The sequence below is a fragment of the Arachis hypogaea genome, chromosome 12 (genome assembly GCF_003086295.3).
Source record: "Arachis hypogaea cultivar Tifrunner chromosome 12, arahy.Tifrunner.gnm2.J5K5, whole genome shotgun sequence".
In the NCBI taxonomy this organism is placed as follows: domain Eukaryota; kingdom Viridiplantae; phylum Streptophyta; class Magnoliopsida; order Fabales; family Fabaceae; genus Arachis; species Arachis hypogaea.
In genome coordinates this window covers 3,711,928-3,735,695 of record NC_092047.1, presented here as the reverse complement: position 1 = coordinate 3,735,695, position 23,768 = coordinate 3,711,928, and the positions used below count along the sequence as shown (strand labels likewise).

General features: G+C 36.7%; 3 protein-coding genes across 4 annotated transcripts; all 3 read left to right on the top strand.

The window, feature by feature from the left end:
* The first annotated feature begins 404 nt into the window (after window positions 1-404).
* Window positions 405-7,032, top strand: LOC112726433 (putative disease resistance RPP13-like protein 1). 2 transcript variants are annotated; one of them, XM_025775816.3, is made up of 4 exons: window positions 405-5,267; window positions 5,882-5,972; window positions 6,370-6,447; window positions 6,680-7,032. In XM_025775816.3, the coding sequence occupies exon 1, from the start codon at window positions 1,664-1,666 to the stop codon at window positions 5,261-5,263; it is 3,600 nt and encodes a 1,199-aa protein (XP_025631601.1). In that variant the 5' UTR covers window positions 405-1,663; the 3' UTR covers window positions 5,264-5,267; window positions 5,882-5,972; window positions 6,370-6,447; window positions 6,680-7,032. The 2 variants fall into 2 exon arrangements, with proteins under 2 accessions (XP_025631601.1, XP_025631602.1); XM_025775817.3 differs by having other exon boundaries at window positions 6,360-6,447.
* A 3,485-nt stretch (window positions 7,033-10,517) lies between these two features.
* On the top strand, window positions 10,518-12,764 carry LOC112729519 (putative disease resistance RPP13-like protein 1). The gene has a single exon (XM_025779693.1). It carries the CDS (start codon window positions 10,518-10,520, stop codon window positions 12,762-12,764), a length of 2,247 nt encoding a protein of 748 aa, XP_025635478.1.
* Window positions 12,765-16,711: 3,947 nt separating this feature from the next.
* LOC112726424 (putative disease resistance RPP13-like protein 1) lies at window positions 16,712-22,851 on the top strand. The gene is made up of 4 exons (XM_025775805.3): window positions 16,712-20,645; window positions 21,005-21,216; window positions 21,835-21,914; window positions 22,503-22,851. The coding sequence occupies exon 1, from the start codon at window positions 16,917-16,919 to the stop codon at window positions 20,625-20,627; it is 3,711 nt and encodes a 1,236-aa protein (XP_025631590.1). The 5' UTR covers window positions 16,712-16,916; the 3' UTR covers window positions 20,628-20,645; window positions 21,005-21,216; window positions 21,835-21,914; window positions 22,503-22,851.
* The last annotated feature ends 917 nt before the right edge of the window (window positions 22,852-23,768 follow it).

Genomic DNA, 23,768 nt, shown 5'->3' with positions numbered 1-23,768 from the left:
TTTATTGTATTTGAGATTATATGTTTTGAATTGGTTTGGGAGGCTCGTATTAGAAAACTGTAGTTAACGGTGGTTATGACGTTAACTTAGATGCATCTGACTCAGACTCCAGCCAGCAGGGGTGTTGCTAGCCTAACGTGTAGGCCACACGTTAGATCTGTTATTCTGTTAGGACACACAAGAGGAAAGGGCTACCCATAGAGGTGGAGCCGCCTATGTGTGGACTTTTGATTTGATTTCTGTATGAGAACTCCCTTATTGATTCACCTATTATTATCAACTATTATTTTCTAATTAATATTACTTTGATAATGATATTTATATGGTCTCAAGTCGATTATAAATGTATTGTCTAGTCACTGAGTTGCAAAACTTACTCCTTTTTTTTTTAAAATATTTTTCAGGAACAAATATTTGACTATGTGAGACTTTCTATTCAAGAGTAACGGTCTGCAATGAGTACCTATTTCTTGTCGAATTCCTAGTAGTATATGCTCCATATGTCACAGGCAGGGTCCAACTATTCTTAATTATTTTAATTTTTGTTAAAATGTAAAACTATTTATTTTAGAACTTGTAAAATATTTGTAACTTTCTTATTCAATTTATATTTGAGTATACTAGGCTTGCTATAGGATTATTTTCCTGAGCGCCAGTCATGGCTCATTTTGGGCTGTGACAAGAACGTTGTAGCAAACTCTGAATCTAACTCTCTTTTGGGTCTGTAAATATATTTGACAAAATATATTACGAATTGTATGTTTCAAATTTTAAACACACTTGAAAAATGATATGGATAGTAAGAAATAATAAAGATAACATGTTTTAGGTTAGAAATATATCTTCTTGAATTTTGGCATTCTTGCATCTCGAGCATTATATTTTTCTAACATATCTAAGTTTTTTTCCCCTTTTTTTTAAACCACTAATAATATCATTCATTAAATCTTTTAGTACTTAGAGTGAATATATATAAGGAACTTCTATATTCCTCTGCAATTAAACATTAGATTCGCTGTGATGCATTATTCTTTCATTTCTTTCTTTTTTTTTTTCTCCTGTTTGATGTTGTTTGTTCTAAACACTTCCATTATAAAATTGGTGAAATCATAAGATATAATTTATAAAGATAAGGGATTTCTTTATTAAAATTAGATAAGAATTTCACTCATTTTTATTTTGTTATTAATTTGTTGCCTAATGGATCTACCTCTTTTGACGGTGCTGCGTCTTCATTGTTAACACGGGTTACTTGTGCAGCAAGCTTCTCTTCGTTCTCAGCTTGTTTCTCTTGCTGTGTTAACTTCTTTTTGTTTTCCTCTTCCCTGTGCAAGTCACTAACAAAGAAGAATATACTAAATATATTTAATTAATTTCCATAAAGACTAGTTTCCGAGTTCGCTTTGTTCTCACTTTTGCTTTTTGAATACTTTGTTTCATCCTTCAAAGAAGAATATGAAAAAGAAGTAAAGAGAAAACCCAGTATTGCACTCCACGCGATGCCAAAGTCCTTTTGCTGAGGAATCTTTATGTTTGTATCTCGCTATATGCCCATTATTGCTGAATACCTTGCAAGCATTATTACAATATTGCTCTCTCTTCGTTACATTCTGAAATTCCAATTACGCATTGATTAATTTCCTGCTGTTGTGATCATCACGTCATGGCTGGAGCACTTGTTGCCGGAGCTTTTCTATCTGGCTTCATCAACGTTGTTTTGGATAGGCTCATTTCACGTGAGTTTGTCAACTTGGTGGTGGGTAAGAAGCTGAACCGACAGTTGGTTGAGAGGCTGCAGACTGCTCTCTTGGCTGCTGAAGCTCTGGTCGCCGACGCGGAGCAGAAACAGTTTGGAAACGAACTTGTGAGGAAATGGCTCGATAGTCTCAGGGATGCTGTCTACACTGCTGATGACTTGCTGGACCGTGTCTTAATCAGAAAAGAAATTCGCAAGAAGGTACACATTCCTCTTCCTCCCTTCCTTAATTTGTCTAATAGAAAGAGGGCGACTAAGATAGAAGATGTGGTAAAAAGAATAGAAGATCTTGAGAAACGCAAAGATACCCTTGGTCTCAAAGAGATTCCAACGGGAAGCTCCTCATGGAGACCTCCTTCCACTTCTCTTGTGAAGGGGAATGTGTTTGGCAGGGATGGTGACCAACAGGCACTAATAAAGATGCTCAATGACAACAATGATCATACCTTGTCCGTCATCTCTATTGTTGGTATGGGCGGGGTTGGTAAAACTACTTTAGCACAATGCCTGTACAACAACAAGGATTTGATGGATGGGGTCGATCTGAAAGCATGGATTTGTGTTTCTGAAAATTTTGATATTGTTGAGACTACAAAGAATGTTATAAAGGGGATCTCTTCAGGTGTTTGTAGTCTTGACAGCTTTGATTTACTTCAACAAGATTTGAAGGAAAAACTATCAAAAAAGAAGTTCTTCATTGTTTTGGATGATGTTTGGAGTGAAGATGCTGACAAGTGGAATAGTTTTATCGTCCCTTTCCAACATGGGAGAAAAGGAAGCACTATTCTTCTAACTACCCGCATGGTAAATGTTGGTCGAACAGTCCAACACTATAACTCTTACACCCTTAATCAACTGTCAGATGATGATTGTTGGTCTATTTTTGCGGACAATGCATCCTTTCCTGAATCAAATGGGAGCTCAGAACTGGAAGGAATAGGTAGAAAGATTGTTGAGAGGTGTGATGGCTTGCCGTTTGCTGCAGAAACACTTGGACGCTTGTTGCGCTCAGAGCGTCGTGTTGAAGAATGGAATCAAATACTATCGAGTGACATTTGGGAATTTCCTATGACATACAGTAAGATCGTTCCTGCGCTATTAATAAGTTACTATCATCTGCCTGCTCATTCAAAACGTTGCTTTGTTTATTGTTCATTGTATCCCAAACATTATAAACTTGATAAAGATGAATTAATCTTGCTGTGGATGGCTGAAGATCTTTTACAATCACCAAGGAGGGGACAGACTCTAGAAGAAGTTGGTTGCGAGTGTTTCGATGGCTTGGTTTCAAGACTATTCTTCAAGCAGGTCGAGAATGATGATGAGAAGTATTTTGTGATGCATGATCTCATGCATGACTTGGCAACTTTTCTTGCTGGGGATCTTTATTGTAGATTCTCAGAAGAACTTGGTGAAAAGGAAGAGATGAGTATTCTAACTCGTCATTTGTCATACGCTGATTCAATCCCTGAAAAATCATTCTCCTCTAATAAAATAAAATCTTTGAGGACATTACTGTATACCGATCATGCAGCTGGTTTCTGGAAAGCACGCGCAATATTGCCACCTCACACATTGTCAAAGAATAAATACCTGAGAGTTTTATCGTTTGATAGACTCAATATATTTCGTGATTCAATAGCTAAATTGATCCAACTGCGCTATTTGGATCTTTCTTGGAGTGATATTGAGGTATTGCCCGAGTCATTGTGCAACTTGTGCAATCTACAAACTTTAAAGTTAGCAGGTTGTTCAAAGCTGACTATGCTGCCCAATGACATGTATAAGCTTGTGAATTTGCGGCATCTTGATATAAGGGATACTCGTCTGAAAGAAATGCCAAAAGGAATGGGCCAATTGAAACAGTTGCACATCTTAAGTTACTACATCGTAGGCAAGTCTGAAGAGAATGGAATCCAAGAGCTAGGAGGGCTTTTAAATCTTCATGCATCACTTGAGATTCGGAAATTGGAGAATGTGGTTGATGCCAATGAGGCAAGGAATGCAAGGATAATAGATAAGAAGCACATTGAGGAGTTATTGTTGAAATGGTCTTCAGGTGATGATATGGTTTCAAACACACATAGTGATGAACAAGACATACTCCAGGGCTTGCAACCGCACCGTGTCTTGAAAGTGTTAGAAATTGATGGATACAAAGGTAAAATATTTCCAGATTGGATGGGGCATTCCTTGTACCAAAACATGACAAGTGTATCTCTCAAGTCTTGCAAGAATTGCTGCATGCTGCCTTCACTTGGACAGCTGCCTTCTCTTAAGTCCCTGTGCATCGAAAGTTTTAATGAGCTGAAGAGCATTGGCAAGGAGTTTTACAAGAATGAAGGCCATCAACATTCTTCGCCTATTGCACCGTTTCCCTCACTGGAGCGTTTGCAGTTTCACAACATGCCATGTTGGGAGGAGTGGCACTTACCTGACTCAGAAGCCTTTCCTCAGCTTAAGAGCCTTCAAATAAGAGATTGTCCAATGTTAAAGGGAGATATGGTTAATCAGGTATTAATGAGAATTTCCTCATCAGATGTTTCCAAAGTGCGAGAACTGGAAATATTAGATTATGAAGGATTGTATAAAAAGATGAGAGTTGTTGGGGGTTCGTCTGTTATATCCTTGGGGGACAATTGTTTCTCCAGATCATTGCAAAAGCTCAGAATCGTGAGTTGCAGCAAACTGGAATTCCCGCAGCAACAACAGAAGTGTGATTTGGTCGATCTACAAATATCTGAAAGCGGTGATTCACTGACCTCATTGTCGTTGGATGCCTTTCCCAATCTCGAGAATCTCCAGATATACAAGTGTTCAAATCTGGAATCAGTTTCAATGTCAGAGCCACCACACGCTGCTCTCCAACGTCTCAGAATCCTTAAGTGCGACAAATTTGTGTCATTTCCGGAAGAAGGACTGGCTACGCCCAACTTGACTCATCTCGATGTTAGCAGGTGCTCGAAGTTGGAGGCATTGCCACGTGGCATGAATACTCTTCTCCCAAATTTAGAGTCTCTGGACATACGAGGTTGCCCAAACATTTGCAGGTTGCCAGAGGGTGGTTTGCCGCCTAACCTGAAAGAGCTTAGTGTTGGAGATTGCGAGCAACAGCTGAGGGGTGTATCATGGTTGGGCAACTTGGACAACCTCACTCGTCTCACCATCTCAGGTCGTCACAGTGGGAGGATAATAAAGTCATACCCAGAGCTGGATTCGCTGCCTCGCCTTCCCTCCCTTACCACTCTACATATCCAAGACTTTTATGAACAGGAGACATTGGAGTGCAACGAGCTTCTCCGCCTCACCTCCCTCCAACAACTACACATTTCATACTGTAAGAAGCTGAAGAATATGGAAGGAGAAAATCTGCCTCCCTCTCTCTTACTCCTCAAAATTTACGACTGTGGTTTGCTGGGCGAAGACTGCAAGAACAAGCATCAACAAATTTGGTCTAAAATTTCCCACATCCCCACCATTGAAGTCGATGACGACCAAATTTTCTGAGCAGGTAATTCTCTAACCTTCATGTTTCTCATGCTACCACAATTAAGTTCACACATGCATAAATTTCCTTTTCCTGCGAGTTATAAAATTGTGTTTCTGTCTTTGTCAATTCTTTATGATCATGGAGTCGCTGTTTTTCCAAGATTCATGTAGGATAGTGAAAAGAATCAGCATGCATAAGGTGTTAAGTTTTTTGCCCATAGATTGAATCTTACATGAAATAAATAGTAGTAGATGCCTATAATAAGCTATTTCCAATACCAAGAAAAGGTTCTGTAATAAACTAATAATAACTATTTCTTCCTTTTTGGTTTTGGGGACGTTATCAAATAGATTTCCCTAGGTGATGAAGATATGTAGCTAACTCAGACAAGATTCAAAGAATATGCTTTTCATATTTGAAGATGATAATCATGTACCTGAAGTAGTCGAAGAAGTTGTAGTGAGTGCAGTTTGTACATATATCAAACCGATCAGTGTCATTTAAAACTTTTCACCGTTGACTCTAAAATCAAACTAATAATCAAACATTGTGTTCATGAGGTTCTGACATAATTGTGTGTGTGGTTTTTGTGATGAAAAACACTAAGTCAAAATATTTTTTAATTTGTGTTTCAGGAAGTACATATTGAGGTCTGGTAACCATATCTACATTATCTTCATTCAATCCAAAGTTCATCAGAAGAGTGCTCTGTAATTTTAGCTTCAGGTTGGCGTAGATTCCTTTCCTCCTTGCAATTTACTTTTCCTATTTTTATTGGAGTAATAAAAAAAGATGATAATAGGTTGGTTTGAGAAGGAATTATATGTAGTTCAGGGAAAGGTGGTGTTTCTACTTTTCTTATTTTTTAATGTATATGCTAAACTAAATGTGCTATAAATATAAACTTAATTTTGGTTCTTTAACTGCTGCCAAAGCTGTTACAACGCCAAAACTTCAAATCAGTGGTGGAGCTTGTAACTTTAAACAAAAAGATGTAACATTTCTAATGCATTCAAGTTTATTACTCGAATTTATAAAGACCTCTGTAATATCGTTATTCATTAATAAATCTGTGATCAAAGACAATCTTGATAATCTTTCTCCTTGTTGAAGAAAATATTAGGTCGGGGATTTCAGTGTTTGATCGCTTGTGGATTCTGCTGGGAGTGTCAAGCTTACTAGCTCCTCTTTTGAAAATTATGTGAGTTCTTAAACTACACGTCTAGTCTAATAATTGATTTTTTTGTTCAAGCATTTCATGAAGATGATCATACTTTTACTAAATTGATAATTTAAGTTTTTCAATTTTGTGATCATACTCGAATAACATGCACTTCGGTATGGATTAGTTTGATGTAATGGACCTCAATTTTCATTACCATATTGTTGCTAGAATGATAATTCTTTTTCTTCTTTTTGGGTTGATTATGCAGTCACTGTAAGTCTGCAGTTGGGGAGTGGTTCAATGGTAGTTTGGGCTGAAATTTCGATAGCAAGTTCTGAATGTACTTTTTTGTTCCGAATGATTGGAGGATTAAGATAAGATTTGGAGGGTGATATATGGCTTCGGTGCGCAAAGTAACTCTGGTTTTGTAAATTTTTCATGTTTTTGGTTCACATTTATATGCTATGGTGCTTGATTGTTTTGACTTAATGTAAGCATTTTATTTGTTTACTTATTTGAGATTCTCTTGTATTCTTACTTAATTATAGTGGTACTTCTTTTTTGGTCTGAATGACCGGTAGTTTTTACCTCTCACATTAAGAGGATTTTCCACATTAAAAATTTTGGTCTTGTGTTTCTATTTTTATTTTTTTGGCTTCTGTTATTCGATCGCTGTCAGTGTTTTGTGTATTGTTATTCCAATTATTCTCTCAAGCAGCTATTCCAATTGATGAGGCATTTACCAAATCAATGTGTCCTGTTTTTAAAATTGAAAAGTTTTGCTAATTTGTGTGCTTTTGCAACAGAAGAAGTTCTTCTCTTCGAAAAAGAAGAAAGAAAGAAAATACTTGCACAATTTTATATGAGACATTATATATGAATTATGTTTTATTAACTGTTAAGCTTGTCATGTCCAGTGACTTGTATAATAGAGTGTAAATTTTGTTATTAAATTCTCTTTTCACTTTGTTTTTCTAATATATCGCCATTATTATGGAAAATATTATTGGTTAACCAAACCATTTGTAATTTCAGCCTTATCAATTACATTCAATCTCAGTTTTTAACATAGTACAGTAGTTTAATGCAAGAAGCATAATCTATATATAGTATAATGCCAATGAGCAGTGAAAAGTTTGGCCCTTATGTTTCATGTATTTAACACCAAGTGAAATTAACACATTACAAGTTACAAAGGACCTGATCTCTCAAACCTTACCAAAACCTCAGAATTACAAGCTTATAACACATAACACTCTTTTAAACCAAAATAGTTTTACATTGCAACATCCATAGCTCTATGTTGCCCTGCGTTACTCTTTGAACTAATAATCTTGGACACAGATGATGCTGCTTTAAACCTCTTAGTCCTCATTCTCTTCTTGCTCTTTGCTAATCTCTTCTCCAAATCCTTAACCCTTTCTGTCAAATCTGATATCACTTTCAATTGTTCATTCCCAGCATCAAGCAATCTGTCCATCATATTTCTCAGCTTCTCATTTTCTTCCAATAATTCAGCATCACCTTTGTTGAGTTTCCACTATGTTCAGCAACATGATCTAACTCTTTTGATAATGCTGTGTCTTCATTGTTAACACCGGTTACTAGTGCAGCAAGCTTGTCTTCATTCTCATTCGGTACTTGCTGTGTTGAGTTCTTTATATTCTCCTCTTCCCTATGTGAGACACCAAGTTCTGCAGCGCTTCTCGCGGACTCCACAGTTGACAACTCAGCTTTATTTCCAGTTTCCTCTTCACATTTCAATTGCTATATCTCGCTGCGCATCGCCTTTCAAGATCTTAGTAACACATACCTGAATAGTATCCAACTTCAGCAGGAGCCTCATTATATTCTCTCCAAGTGCGATCCTCTGCTTCTTATCATTTTGTACATCAGAAGAGTGCTCAAACGCTTGAATAGAAGCTTTGACATTAGTCAACTCCTTACTGACTAAGGCTATCTGCTTCAATTTCTTCAATGGCTCTGATCTCCTCACTTGGTAACCGTGATACACAGCTTGAATTAAAATGGCAGCATCAACATCTGATAAAGCCTCTCTCTCCTATCCGCCTTTGCCGGTTGAGTTGCTCGAGTCAGCTTACTAGCCTCTTCCATCATCTTCTCTTCTCCATTTTGTGCCTTCTTTTCTTCATTATCTCCAACTGAACAATTCTCATCTGCACCCTTGTCTCCATGGGTCTTATTTTCAGTCACCTGAATGGTTTCCTCTTTTGGTTGAACTTCCTTGCTGACATCTGCTACATTCGCAAGGCTTGAATCCGGCTGCGCTGCGCTACAATACAGAGATTGAGAGACACTATATATAGCAAAGTTCACCTAACAGCCTAACGGCTAGTTATCAAATATAATAGCATAACAGCAACTAACCTATTGCTAACTACCATTTTCATTCTCTTCATTAATAAAGACATCCCTGAATTCTTTGCTGCCGGTTCAAGAGTAAGACAGGCTGCTTCTGCCATGAATCTGTGACGTAATATTGATCACATTCTCATGAATTTAACGTCTATGCATGCATGTATATTTATAAATTAAAGCAAAGTGGCCACAGCACATAAAACATAACTCAGATGATCCTCCAGAGAAAGAAGAAGTAATTAATGGAAAATTGCAAAGGAGAATTCACCTAGTGGCCAGTGAAGCTTCGGTGGTGTGCCTTTGACGTTTTACCACTTAATACCATTTTTTCAACTTTCCATATCCTTAGCAAATTCAGGTGTTCATGTATGTCTTCTTCATATCAACATCAAAAACATTCAAAGGCTATCCATCCCTCATCACTCAACTTTGCCTCCTTTTAATTTGTTGGACTTGGTTGAACTACCATTGCCATTGCGATCGTCATCAAATATTTTGTCTGTAAGTTGCTCAGCTGTTATATCATGCAGAAATAAATACATATTTTTTTTCCAAAAAATACACATAATTTTTAATCCAAATATGCACCTTTTAATTCACATACACAAATCCAATTTGGTTGCTCAAAATACTTATGATTAGGAGATATAATATCATGTGATCCAATATTATTTTTCTTATGAGTACATAGGAAGTGCATTATCGGTCTATTGTTGTGGTCATTTAGTAGATATGACAGCCAAATGCCTTAGAGAAGCAATGATGTTGGAAGAAGAAGAGCTCAGAACTAAGACAAGACAATGAAGCTGCTGAAGTTTCTTAACACCGGAGTATGAAATTGATGAAGTTTTTGGAAACAGGCACTGATGTAATTGTCAAGTTAGACTGCTTACATTACACCCTTTGGGTACGGCCTTTTACCAAATCTTGCGGTAGCTGCCCTTTTTCTTTTTAAATAGTTCACTACCTTTATTTTTCAGTGTATCTTGATATAAATTTCAAATATATTACATAATTAATATATCAAATTTCTAGATGATAGATATTCTTGGAGAAAAGAGTGTAGTTAGTTTCTTAAATTAAATAAGTAAAATAAAGCTTAAGATAATGTAGTTAGTTACCTGTAAGTAAAGCATTGTATCAACTTCGCAGTGATTCAGCTCATTGGCTGTTACTTGTTTGAAAAATTAAATTGTCTCTATGCATCATGTAATTTAAAACGAAGTAAATAGCCATTTTAACCAAAAACAAATTTCAAAAATTGGTAATGTTGACCAAAAAAAGTTTGAAACCTTCCTCAAGTTGTCATTTTAATTTGTTGCATTTCTCGGAATCAAAAACACAAAAATGATCAGAGTTCCAAACAAACTAAGCATAAGAGATTAAGAAAAATGACCTTGAAGCCACTGAGTAAACACTTTTACCAACCCATTTTAACCTCACACCACCATTATATCATTATATGCATTGAATACTCTGTCAGTCATCCTTTTGATATTTGAATACTCTGTTTCATCCTTCAAAGAAGAATATAAAAATGAAGTAACGTGCAAAGCCAGCTATGCACTGCACTGCTTACAATTATTTTATGTTACCACGTGATGCCAACATCTCTTTGCTGTGTGCCTATTGCAAAATACCTTGCAAGCATCATTGCAATATTGCTCTCTCTTCCTTACATTCTAATCATTCACTGATTAATTTGCTGTTGTGATCTGTATCATATCATGGCTGAAGCACTTGTTGTTGGAGCTTTAGTTTCTGGCTTCGCCAATGTTGTTCTTGACAGGCTCATTTCACCTGAGTTTGTCAACTTGGTGGTGGGCAAGAAGCTGGACCGGAAGCTGGTTGAGAGGCTCAAGACTGCTATCTTGGCTGCCAAAGCTCTCGCTGCTGATGCTGAGCAGAAGCAGTTTGGAAACGAACTCGTGAGGGAGTGGCTTGATAGTTTCAAGGATGCTCTCTACACTGCTGATGACTTGCTGGACCGTCTCTTTATCAAAGCTGAAATTCGCAGTAAGGCACGCATTCGTCTTCCTCACTTCCTTGATTTGCCTCATAGGAAGTCTAATAGGGAGATGATGACTAAGATAGAAGAGGTGGTTGAAAGAATAGTAGATCTTGAGACTCGCAAAGATACCCTTGGTCTCAAAGAGATTCCAACGGCTAGCTCCTCATGGAGACCTCCAACCACTTCTCTTGTCAAAGGGAATGTGTTCGGCAGGGATGCTGACCAACAGGCACTAATCAAGATGCTCAATGACAACAATCATCATAACTTGTCTGTCATCTCTATTATTGGTATGGGAGGGGTTGGTAAAACTACTTTAGCACAATGCCTGTACAACAATAAGGATTTGATGCACGGGGTTGATCTGAAAGCATGGATTTGTGTTTCTGAAAATTTTGATGTTGTTGACACTACAAAGAATGTTATAAAGGGGATCTCTTCAGGTGTTTGTAGTCTTGACGGCTTTGATTTACTTCAACAACATTTAAAGGAAAAACTGTCAGAAAAGAAGTTCTTCATTGTTTTGGATGATGTTTGGAATGAAGATGCTGACAAGTGGAATAGTTTTATCACCCCTTTTCAACATGGGAGAAAGGGAAGCACTATTCTTCTAACTACCCGCAAGGTAAATGTTGGTCCAATAGTTCACTATAACTCTTATGCTCTCATGGGACTGTCAGATGATTATTGTTGGTCTATTTTTACGGATAATGCATCCTTTCCTGAGTCAAATGGGAGCTCGGAACTGGAAAGAATAGGTAAAAAGATTGTCAAGAGGTGTGATGGCTTACCGTTAGCTGCAGAAACACTTGGACGCTTGTTGCGCTCAGAGCGTCGTGTTGAAGAATGGAACAAAATACTATTGAGTGACATCTGGGAATTTCGTCTGGCAAATTGTAAGATTGTTCCTGCATTGTTATTAAGTTACCATCATCTGCCTACTCATTTAAAACGTTGCTTTGTTTATTGTTCATTGTATCCCAAAGATCATAAACTTGATAAAGATGAATTAATCTTGTTGTGGATGGCTGAAAACCTTTTACAACCACCAAGGAGGGGACAGACATTAGAAGAAGTTGGTTGCGAGTGTTTTAATGACTTGGTTTCAAGACTATTCTTCAAGCAGGTCGAGAATGATGATGAGAAGTATTTTGTGATGCATGATCTCATGCATGACTTGGCAATTTTTCTTGCTGGAAAATTTTGTTGTAGACTATCTGAAGAACTTGGTGAAAAGGAAGAGATGAGTATTTTAACTCGTCATTTGTCATGCGATAATTCAATCCCTAAGAAAACATGCTCCTCTAGTAAAATAAAATCTTTGAGGACATTATTATGTATCAATCATGGACGTTTATTTAGGGAAGAAGGCGCAATGTTACCGTGTGACATATTGTCAAAGAATAAATACCTGAGAGTTTTATCCCTTGATATACCTAATGTATTTCCTGATTCAATAGGTAAACTGATCCAACTGCGCTATTTGGATCTTTCTTGGAGTGATATTGAGGTATTGCCTCAGTCGTTATGCAACTTTTGCAATCTACAAACTTTAAAGTTAGTAGGTTGTTCAAAGCTGACTATGCTGCCCAATGGCATGTATAATCTTGTGAATTTGCGGCATCTTGATATAAGGGGTACTCATTTGAAAGAAATGCCAAAAGGAATGGGCAAATTAAAACAGTTGCACATTTTAAGTTACTACATCGTAGGCAAGTCTGAAGACAATGGAATCCAAGAGCTAGGAGGGCTTTTAAATCTTCGTGCATCACTTCAGATTTGGAAATTGGAGAATGTGGTTGATGCCAATCAGGCAAGGAATGCAAGGATAATAGATAAGAAGCACATTGAGTACTTAATACTGAAATGGTCTTCAGGTGATGATATGGTTTCAAACACACATACTGATGGACAAGATATTCTCCACGCCTTGCAACCGCACCATGTCTTGAAAAAGTGTTGAGAATCAAGGGATACAAAGGTAAAATGTTTCCAGATTGGTTGGGGCGTTGTTCCTACAGCAATATGACACAGGTATCTCTAGAGTATTGCAGGAATTGCTACATGCTGCCTTCACTTGGACAGCTGCCATCTCTTAAGTCCCTAAGCATTCAAGGTTTTCGTCAGCTGAAGAGCATTGGCATGGAGTTTTACAAGAATGAAGGCGATCAACATTCTTCGCCTATTGCACCGTTTCCCTCACTGGAGTCATTGGAATTTGATAACATGGCATGTTGGGAGGAGTGGCACTTACCTGATTCTTGTTACAAACATATAAGGTTATTGAAATTTTTTTCTTTATACCTTGGTATTATTATGACCATATCTTCATCATGCCTCACAGATTCAGACTCTGTTGTTACTTCTTCATGAAGCAATACCACTGGAAGCTCCATAATAGGTTCCGAATCTTCATGTTGTTCTTGACCCTTGGAAACTGTTCTCCTTAGATTCAGATGCTGTGGTGTCCTCATCAAGCAAAACCATTGGTATTTCCACAACGGCTTCCACTTCCTCCACTTCATGATGCTGTGGTTCAGTCTTCGAAAATTTTGTTTCATCATTCTTGTTGAATTCAGATGCTGCAATATCCTCATCAACCACCCCCACCAGAAGCTCCACAATAGATTCCACATCTTCAAGCCTTGTTTCCCCACATCATCCTTCACAAATTCAGTTGTATCTTCATCGAGCACTCCCGCTGGCAAGTTCTGGATGTAATTTTTAGTTCCAAATGGTTGGAGGATTAAGATAAGATTTGGACGATGAGATATGTCTTGCATGCACAAAGTAGCTCTGGTTTTGTAAACTTTTCATGTTTTTGGTTCACATTTATATGCTGTGGTGCTTGATTGTTTTGACTTAATGTAAGCATTTGATTTGTTTACTTATTTGAGATTCTTTTGTATCCTTAATTATTAGAGTGGTATTTCTTTTTTTGGTCTAAATGACCCGTGGTTTTTACCTCTCATGTTAAGAGGGTTTTTCACGTTAAAATTTTGGTCTCTTGTTTCTATTTTTTTTTACTTCTATTATTCGATCACTGTTTTGTATATTGTTATCCCAATTATTCTCTCAAGCAGCTATTCCAATTGATGAGGCATTCGCCAAATCAATGTGTTCTGCTTTTAAGTACCTCTTTTTTCGAGATCTCAACCTTCACCCAGCCTGATGATTCCTCAGAAGATTGAACCTCTTCCATCTGCAGTTTGGGCCCCGGTTGAGTGTCTTTTGTAGCAACACCACATTGCTTCGAACACTATTGTTCCTTCTTCATCAAGCAACCCCATTAGACGCTCCATCATACGTTCCATATCTTCATCCCGCTTCACAGATTTGGACTCTATTGTTTCTTCTTCATCAAGCAATCCAATTGGAAGCTCCATAATAGGTTCCACTTCCTCCTCTTCATGATCTGGTTCACGCTTTTGTTCCACCATCCTTGTTGAATTCAGATGCTGCAATATCCTCATCAAGTGGTGTTCATTTGGTGCCACAGTAGGTTCTTCTGCCACGTTCAATGCCAGATCAAGTGGTGACTGAAATTCAATTCTATCTTTTCCCATCATATCATCATTAATGCCCACAGAAGAATCCTCACATGATACTGCAACTTTCTCTTCTGGTTGATCCTTCACATGTTCTTCATTTTGTAAATTTGCCGAAATGTCTTCAACAGGCTTCTTGTCTATGAACTCATTCGTCTGCTGCTGAGATCTCTTGGCCATTACAGAATCAAGCCTTTGTTGAAAGCATGTAAGCTTTCTTGCCAGAGATTTTCTCGTTTCCCTGAAACTTGGATGCAAGCCCTGGTATATAAATTGAATACCACGTGAGTGTAACATTGATCAAGGACAAGGAAGCTAACTAAGACTCTAAATAATCCTCCTAATGCATATGTATCTAATCATTTGCAAATCACAATTATCGCACGTGATTGTAATGTAAAGCCATTCATCAAAAAAATAGTGAAACAAATACATACTTGATGCAACATTTTATTACCAAATCAAGGTATATTGAAAAGAAATTGCTGATTTGATATTAGGTAAACAGCATCAGTAACACATACCTGAATAATATCCAATTTCAGCAGGAGCTTCATTATATTCTCTCCAAGTGCGATCCTCTGCTTCTCATTATTTTGTAGATCAGAAGAGTGCTCAAACGCTTGAAATAGAAGCTTTGACATTAGTCAACTCCTTACTGACTTCTCTGCTACAATACAAAGAATGAGAGACACTATATATAGCAAAGGTCACCTAACAGCCTGATGGCTAGTTATCAAATATAATAGCAACAACAGCAACTAACCTATTGCTAACTACCATTTTCATTCTCTTCACCAATAAAGACATCACTGAATTCTTTGCTGCGGGTTCAAGAGTAAGACAGGCTGCTCCCGCCATGAATCGGTGACATAATATTGATCCCATTCTCATGAGTTTAGTGTGTATGCATGTCAGTTAGTTAATTAAAGGAAAGATATCTTACTTGTAATTAAATTTCAAACATATCCAATGTACTATCCATCCTAAGGTGTAATGCAAGTTTATGATTAGCTTGATTTATGTGCACTTCATCACAAGATGATGTCTCTGTCTTTTCCACTAATTAATGAAATTAATAATGCATCAGCATTTACTAATATAGTTTAAAATTAAATAATTTTATTTTTTAGTAAAAATAGTACTCTCATTTGTATTCTAGTATTTTTTTTATGCAGCACACACATTTAAATCTAGTATATTATAAATTAAAGCAAACTGCAGCACATAAAACATAACTCAGATGATCCTCCAGATCAGTAGCGAAGAAAGAAGTAATTAATGAAAAGTTGCAAAGGAGAATTCATCGTAGTGATGCTTCAATGGCGTGTCTTTGACCACTTAATACCATTCTTCCAACTTTCCATGCATATGCTTAGCTGGTATTCATTATGTCTTCTTCGTATCAACGTCAAGAAACATTCAAAGGCTTCCATCCCTAATCACTCAACTATCATTGCCATCCTCATCAAATATCTGCTAAGCTGCTATGTTAGACTGAAAATACTCATGATTAGGAGATATAATACTATGTGATTCAAAATTATTTTTCTTACATGAGTACATCGGAAGTGCATTATTAGTTTATTGTTGTGTTCATTTAGTAGAGATGACAGCCAGAAGCAATGATGTTTGAAGAAGAAGAGCTCAGAACTAAGACAAGACAACAAAGTTGCTGAAGTTGTTTGACATCTTCACCGTGATTGCATGGTTGCATTTGTCAAGTTCTTAACACTGGAGTATGAAAATTGATAAAGTTTTTAGAAACAGCCACTGTTATAAATGTCATGTTAGACTGCTTGCATTACACCCTTTGAGTTCGGCCTCTCACCAAACCTTGTGTTAATGCGAGATGCAATGCACCAACTGCCCTTTTTCTTTTCAAATAATTCACTCCCTTTATTTTTCGGTGTATGTTGATATAAATTTCAAACATATTACATCATTAATATATCAAATTTCCAAATTGATAGATGTTCTTGGAAAAAAGAGTGTAGTTAGTTTCTTAAATTAAATAAGTAAAATAAAGCTTAAGATGATGTAGTTAGTTACCGGTGAGGCTGTGAGTAAAGATTGTATCAACTTTGCAGTGATTCAGTTTATTGGCTGTTACTTGTTTGAAAAATTAAATTGTCTCAATGCATCATGTAATTTAAAACGAAGTAAATTGCCATTTTAACAAAAAAAAAAAATTTCAGAAATTGGTAATGTTGACAAAAAAAAAAAAAGTTTGAAACCTTCCTCAAGTTGTAATTTTAATCTGTTGCATTTCTCGGAATCAAAAACATAAAAGTGATCAGTTCCCAAAAAACTACCACGTTGAAGCCAATGACTAAATGAAGTAAAGAGCAAAGCCAGCTACGAACTCCACTGCTTAGAATTATTTTATGTTACCTCGGAGATCCATAGCACGTGATGCCAACGTCTCTTTGCTGAATGAACAAACCCTCGTGAATAGTGAATACCTTGCAAGCATTATTGCAATATTGCTCTCTCTTCCTTACATCCTCAAATTCCAATCACGTACGCACTGATTTATTTGCTGTTGTTGTGATCTGTATCATATCATGGCTGAAACACTTGTTGTTGGAGCTTTAGTTTCTGGCTTCGCCAACGTTGTTCTTGAGAGGCTCATTTCACGTGAGTTTGTCAACTTGGTGGTGGGCAAGAAGCTGGATCGGAAGTTGGTTGAGAGGCTGAGGACTGCTATCTTGGCTGCCAAAGCTCTGGTTGCTGACGCTGAGCAGAAGCAGTTTGGAAACGAACTCGTGAGGGAATGGCTTGATAGTCTCAAAGATGCTCTCTACACTGCTGATGACTTGCTGGACCGTGTCTTCATCAAAGCTCAAATTCGCAACAAGGTACGCATTCGTCTTCCTCACTTCCTTGATTTGCCTCATAGGAAGTCTAATAGGGAGATGATGACTAAGATAGAAGAGGTGGTTGAAAGAATAGTAGATCTTGAGACTCGCAAAGATACCCTTGGTCTCAAAGACATTCCAACGGGTAGCTCCTCATGGAGACCTCCAACCACTTCTCTTGTGAAGGGGAATGTGTTCGGCAGGGATGGTGACCAACAGGCACTAATCAAGATGCTCAATGACAACAATCATCATAACTTGTCTGTCATCTCTATTGTTGGTATGGGCGGTGTTGGTAAAACTACTTTGGCGCAATGGCTCTACAACAATAAGGATTTGATGGACGGGGTTGATCTGAAAGCATGGATTTGTGTTTCTGAAAATTTTGATGTTGTTGAGACTACAAAGAATGTTATAAAAGGAATCTCTTCAGGTGTTTGTAGTCTTGACGGCTTTGATTTACTTCAACAAGATTTGAAGGAAAAACTGTCAGAAAAGAAGTTCTTCATTGTTTTGGACGATGTTTGGAGTGAAGATGTTGACAGGTGGAATAGTTTTATCACCCCTTTTCAACATGGGAGAAAGGGAAGCACTATTCTTCTAACTACCCGCATGGTAAATGTTGGTCGAATAGTCCAACACTATAACTCTTACACCCTCAATCAACTGTCAGATGATTTTTGTTGGTCTATTTTTGCGGAGAATGCATCCTTTCCTGAATCAAATGGGAGCTCAGAACTGGAAGGAATAGGCAGAAAGATTGTCGAGAGGTGTGATGGCTTGCCGTTAGCTGCAGAAACACTTGGACGCTTGTTGCGCTCAGAGCGTCGTGTTGAAGAATGGAATAAAATACTATCGAGTGACATTTGGGAATTTTCTGTGGCAAATTGCAAGATTGTTCCTGCATTGTTATTAAGTTACCATCATCTACCCACTCATTTAAAACGTTGCTTTGTTTATTGTTCATTGTATCCCAAAGATTATAAACTTGATAAAGATGAATTAATATTGCTGTGGATGGCTGAAGATCTTTTACAACCACCAAGGAGGGGACGGACTGTAGAACAAGTTGGTTGCGAGTGTTTTGATGTGTTGGTTTCAAGACTATTCTTCAAGCAAGTTGAGAATAATGATGAGAAATATTTTGTGATGCATGATCTCATGCATGACTTGGCAACTTTTCTTGCTGGAGATCTTTATTGTAGATTCTCAGAACTTGGTGAAATGGAAGAGATGAGTATTCTAACTCGCCATTTGTCATACGATCATTCAATCTCTGAGAAAACATGCTCCTCTAATAAAATAGAATCTTTGAGGACATTATTGTATATCAATCATGGTCATGGAGTTCGTTTCTGGAAACCACACACAATGTTACCATGTGATTTATTGTCAAAGAATAAATACTTGAGAGTTTTGTCCTTTAGTAGACTCGATATATTTCCTGATTCAATAGATAAATTGATCCACCTGCGCTATTTGGATCTCTCTACAAATGTTGTTCAGACATTGCCCGAGTCAATATGCAATTTGTGTAATTTACAAACATTAAAGTTAAAAGATTGTTCAAGGCTGACTATGCTGCCCAATGGCATGTATAAGCTTGTGAATTTGCGGCATCTTGATATAAGAGGTACTCCTCTGAAAGAAATGCCAAAAGGAATGGACAAATTAAAACAGTTGCAAACTTTAAGCAAGTTTGTGGTGGGAAAGCAAGAAGACAATAGAATCGAAGAGTTAGGAGGGCTTTTAAATCTTCATGGATCACTTGTGATTCACAAATTGCAAAATGTGGTTGATGCCAATCAGGCAAGAAGTGCAAGGATAATAGATAAGAAGCACATTGACGAGTTATATTTGGAATGGTCTTCAAATAATTATATGGTTTCAGATGCACAAAATGAAAGAGATATACTCCACAGCTTGCAACCATACACTGACTTGAAAGAGTTGATAATATGGGGTTACAAGGGTACAATGTTTCCAGATTGGTTGGGGCATTGTTCCTACAACAATATAACAAGTGTATCTCTATGCTATTGTAAGAATTGCTGCATGTTGCCTTCACTTGGACAGCTGCCATCCCTGAAGTCCCTCCACGTTGAAAGTTTTGATGAGCTGAAGAGCATTGGCAAGGAGTTTTACAAGAATGGAGGCCATCAACATTCTTCGCCTATTGCACCGTTTCCCTCACTGGAGTCATTGGAATTTGATAAGATGTCATGTTGGGAGGAGTGGCACTTACCTGACTCAGAAGCCTTTCCTCAGCTTAAGAGCCTTCAAATAAGAGAGTGTCCAATGTTAAAGGGAGATATGGTTAATCAGGTATTAGTGAGAATCGTTTCTTCCTCATCGGATGTTTCCAAAGTGCGCCAACTGAAAATACAAGAACAGCGTCAATCATGGGGGAATAAAGAGATGACACTCGATGGGGATAGGTTATCAATGAGTGGATTTGAAGGTGTGGTGGAGTGTGCATTTAAGGCAAGGATCATCCACCATCTAACTTACCTCCAAGAAATACGCATCTCATGGTGTTCATCTGTTGTATCCTTGGGGGACAATTGTTTACCCAAATCTTTGCTAAAGCTCCAAATGTATAGGTGTGGCCAAATTGAATTACTCCAGAAACAACAGAAATATGATTTGGTAGATCTACAAATACTTGAAAGTTGTGATTCACTGACCTCATTATCGCTGGATGCCTTTCCCAATCTCAAGGTTATCAGCATAACCAGGTGTTCAAATCTGGAATCAGTTTCAATGTCAGAGCCACCACACGCTACTCTTCAAAGTCTCACCATCTATGAATGCCCTGAATTTGTGTCATTTGCAGGAGAAGGACTGGATGCACCCAACTTGACTCATCTCGGCGTCACAAAATGCCACAGGTTGGAGGCATTGCCACGTGACATGAATAGTCTTCTCCCAAATTTACACTCTCTGGACATACGAGGTTGCCCAAACATTTGTAGGTTGCCGCCTAACCTGAAAGAGCTCACTGTAGGAGATTGCCAGCAACAACTGAGAAGTCTAACATGGATGGGCAACTTGGACAACCTCACTCATCTCACCATTTATGATGATGGCAGTGAGAGCAGAATAAAGTCATACCCAGAGGTGGGTTTGCTGCCTCGCCTTCCCTCCCTTACCACTCTACATATCAAACAATTTCATGAACTGGAGACATTGGACTGCAATGAGCTTCTCCGCCTCACCTCCCTCCAACAACTACACATTTCATACTGTAACAAGCTGAAGAATATGGAAGGAGAAAAGCTGCCTCGCTCTCTCTTACTACTTCAAATTGACAACTGTTATTTGCTGCGCGAACAGTGCATGAACAAGCATCAACAAATTTGGTCCAAAATTTCCCATATCCCCATCATTAAACTCAATCGCAGACAAATTTTCTGAGTAAAGATTTCTGAGCAGGTAATTCTCTAACCTTCATGTTTGTCATGCTACCACAATTGAATTCACACATGCATAAATTTCCTTTTCCTTCAAGTCAATTTCTTTTTTCTTTCTTTAAACAACATTAACCACTTGAACTCATATGCCAACTGGAAAATTTGCATTCTTTTCTTTCATTTATCGGGAAAGCTCTCATTTTGCAGTTCTAGTTAAACAAATATCCTTTCTTACTCTGGGAAACAGTCATTGTTATCTGTAATACTTGTTAACTCTCATATTTTATTCAAAAAATCGCATTTTTTGTGTATCCAACAGTTGAGTGTTTATTTTTAAACAAATGGATGTATCAAATTTAGTATTTTTACAATCTTCTGCAGGTAGCTTTTGCACATATCGAGATGTAATCCTATACATTGGCTATACATCTTCATCTAATTCTAACTTCATTTGAGGTGGTAATTAAGCTGGATTCATGTATTGGGAAACAGAAACTCTATGTTTTCTGATTTTGGCTTCAAGTTATTGAAAAGCAAAGACATGATGGAGAAAGTTGGTGGCACTCATTATTGAAAAGCTTTCGTTGTTGTTGGTATATTTTTCTATTCCTCTCTATAATTTTCTTTCTTTTTTGCTTTTTGCACAGAGAAAAAATAAATCATAACTTTTTTTATGGAAAGAAAATAGTTACCAAATTGTGTTTCTGTCTTTCTCAATTCTTTATGATCATGAGTTAGCTGTTGTTGCAAGATTCATGTAGGATAGTGAAAGGAATCAGCATGCATAAGGTGTATAAGTTTTTTGCCCATAGATTGAATCTTACATAAAATAAATAGTAGTAGATGCCTATAATAAGCTATTTCTAATACTAAGAAAAGGTTCTGTAATAAACTAATAATAACTATTTCTTCCTTTTTGGATGTGGACACGTTATCAAACAAATTTCCAAAGGTGACGAAGGTATGTAGCTAATGCAGTCAAGATTCAAAGAATATGCTTTCCCCATTTGAAGATGACAATCATGTACCTGAAATATGGTGTGTGCAGTTGTGCATATATCACACCAATGGGTGTCATTTCCTTTCACTGTTGTCTCTAAAATCAAACCAATGATCGAACATTGTGTTCATGAGGTTCTGACATAATTATGTGTGTGGTTTTTGTGATGACAAACACTAAGTTTTGAAATGTTTTTTAATTTGTGTTTCAGGAAGTACACTTGAGGTTTGGTAACCATATCTTAATTATCTTCATTCAGTCCGAAATTCATCCTTACAATTTTAGCTTCAGGTTGGTATAGTTACTCTATTCCTCCTTACAATTTACTTTTTCTATTTTTGTTGGGAGAAAGATAAAGAGATGATGCTAGCTTGATATGAGAAGGAATTAGTTATGTGTAGTTCAGGGAAAGATGGTGTCTCTACCTTTCCATTTTTTGATGTATATGCTACACTAAATGTACTATAACTGCTGCCAAAGCTCTTACAATGCCAAAACTGCAATTCAGTGGAGCTTGTAAATTTAAACTAAAAGATGTATATCCGTGATCTTTTAACTAGCTCTCGATTTCTCTTTAGCTAAGCGCAAAGAAGTTTCCAAAAAAAGTATCATTTTTAATGCATTCAAGTTTATTACATGAATTTATAAATACATCTATAATGTTGTTATTCATTGTGCAACCTTTTTGAGAATTGTAGGTTGGGGAGCATGTATATACTTGCCTAAAATTTTCTTGTCTCTTTTGACACTTAGTCGTGCTAACTACGTGAATAATATGCACTTTGATATGGATTAATTTTGATGTAATGGACCTTAATCTTCATTACCATATTATTATTGGAATGATAATTTTTTTTTCTTTTTGGGTTGATTATGCAGTCATTACACATCTGCGGTTGAGGAGTGGTTCAATCTTGGATTGTGCTAAAATTTTGATAGCAAGTTTTGGATATACATTTTCATTCTTAATGGTTAGACGGTTAAGATAAGATTTGGAGGGTGAGATATGGCTTGCGCGTGCAAAGTAGCTCTGGTTTTGTAAATTTTTCATGTCTTTGGTTCACATTTATATGCATTGATGCTTGGTTGTTTTGACTTGATGTAAGCATTTGATTTGTGCACTTATTTGAGATTCTCTTGTATCCCTACTTGATTATAGTGGCACTTTTTTGGTTCGAATGACCCGTGGTTTTTACCCCTCACATTGGGAGGGTTTTCCACGTTAAAACTTGGTGTCTTGTCCTTATTTTTATTTTTTTAGATTCTGTTATTCGATCACTTCCACTATTTTGTGTATTATTATTATGCCAATTATTCTCTCAAGCAGCTATTCTAATTGATGAGGTATTTGCCAAATCATTATTTTCTGGTTTCTAAAATTGAAAAGTTTTGCTTTCTAACTTGTAATATTTGGAATTTGTGTGTTTTTGCAATAGAAATAGTACTTCTTTTCCAAAAAAGAAGAATGAAAGAAAATACTTATACAATTTTATATGAGACACTATCTATGTATTAATGAGATTTTATATGAATAAATATAATAATTATTTCCTCAGAGGATTCTTATTTGCTAGGAAGTATTTCTTAAGAAGTATCTTGTAGGAAAGATTAATCCTGGGATAGAAAGAAACACATAGAACTATAGTTAAGAGAAATTCTAGAAGGAATAAGAGAGAATAAGGAATTTCTGAAGTAAAATTGAAATGAATCTGAGTTTTTTAGAATGTTGTAGCAAACTCTGAATCTAACTCTCTTTTGGGTCTGTAAATATATTTGACAAAATATATTATGAATTGTATTTTTCAAATTTTAAACACACTTGAAAAATAATATGGAAAGTAGGAAATAATAAAGATAACATGTTTTAGGTTAGAAATATATCTTTTTGAATTTTAGCATTCTTGAATCTCGAGCATTATATTTTTCTAACATATCTAAGTTTTTTTTTTTTTCCTTTTTTTTTAAACCACTAATAATATCATTCATTAAATCTTTTAGTACTTAGAGTGAATATATATAAGGAACTTCTATATTCCACTGCAATTAAACATTAGATTCGCTGTGATGCATTATTCTTTCATTTCTTTCTTTTTTTTTCCTGTTTGATGTTGTTTGTTCTAAACACTTCCATTATAAAATTGGTGA

Bases quoted from the DNA above. Each gene is read 5' to 3' on its own strand.
- LOC112729519 (XM_025779693.1), top strand. From the start codon at position 10,518: ATGGCTGAAGCACTTGTTGTTGGAGCTTTAGTTTCTGGCTTCGCCAAT.
- LOC112726424 (XM_025775805.3), top strand. From the start codon at position 16,917: ATGGCTGAAACACTTGTTGTTGGAGCTTTAGTTTCTGGCTTCGCCAAC.
- LOC112726433 (XM_025775816.3), top strand. From the start codon at position 1,664: ATGGCTGGAGCACTTGTTGCCGGAGCTTTTCTATCTGGCTTCATCAAC.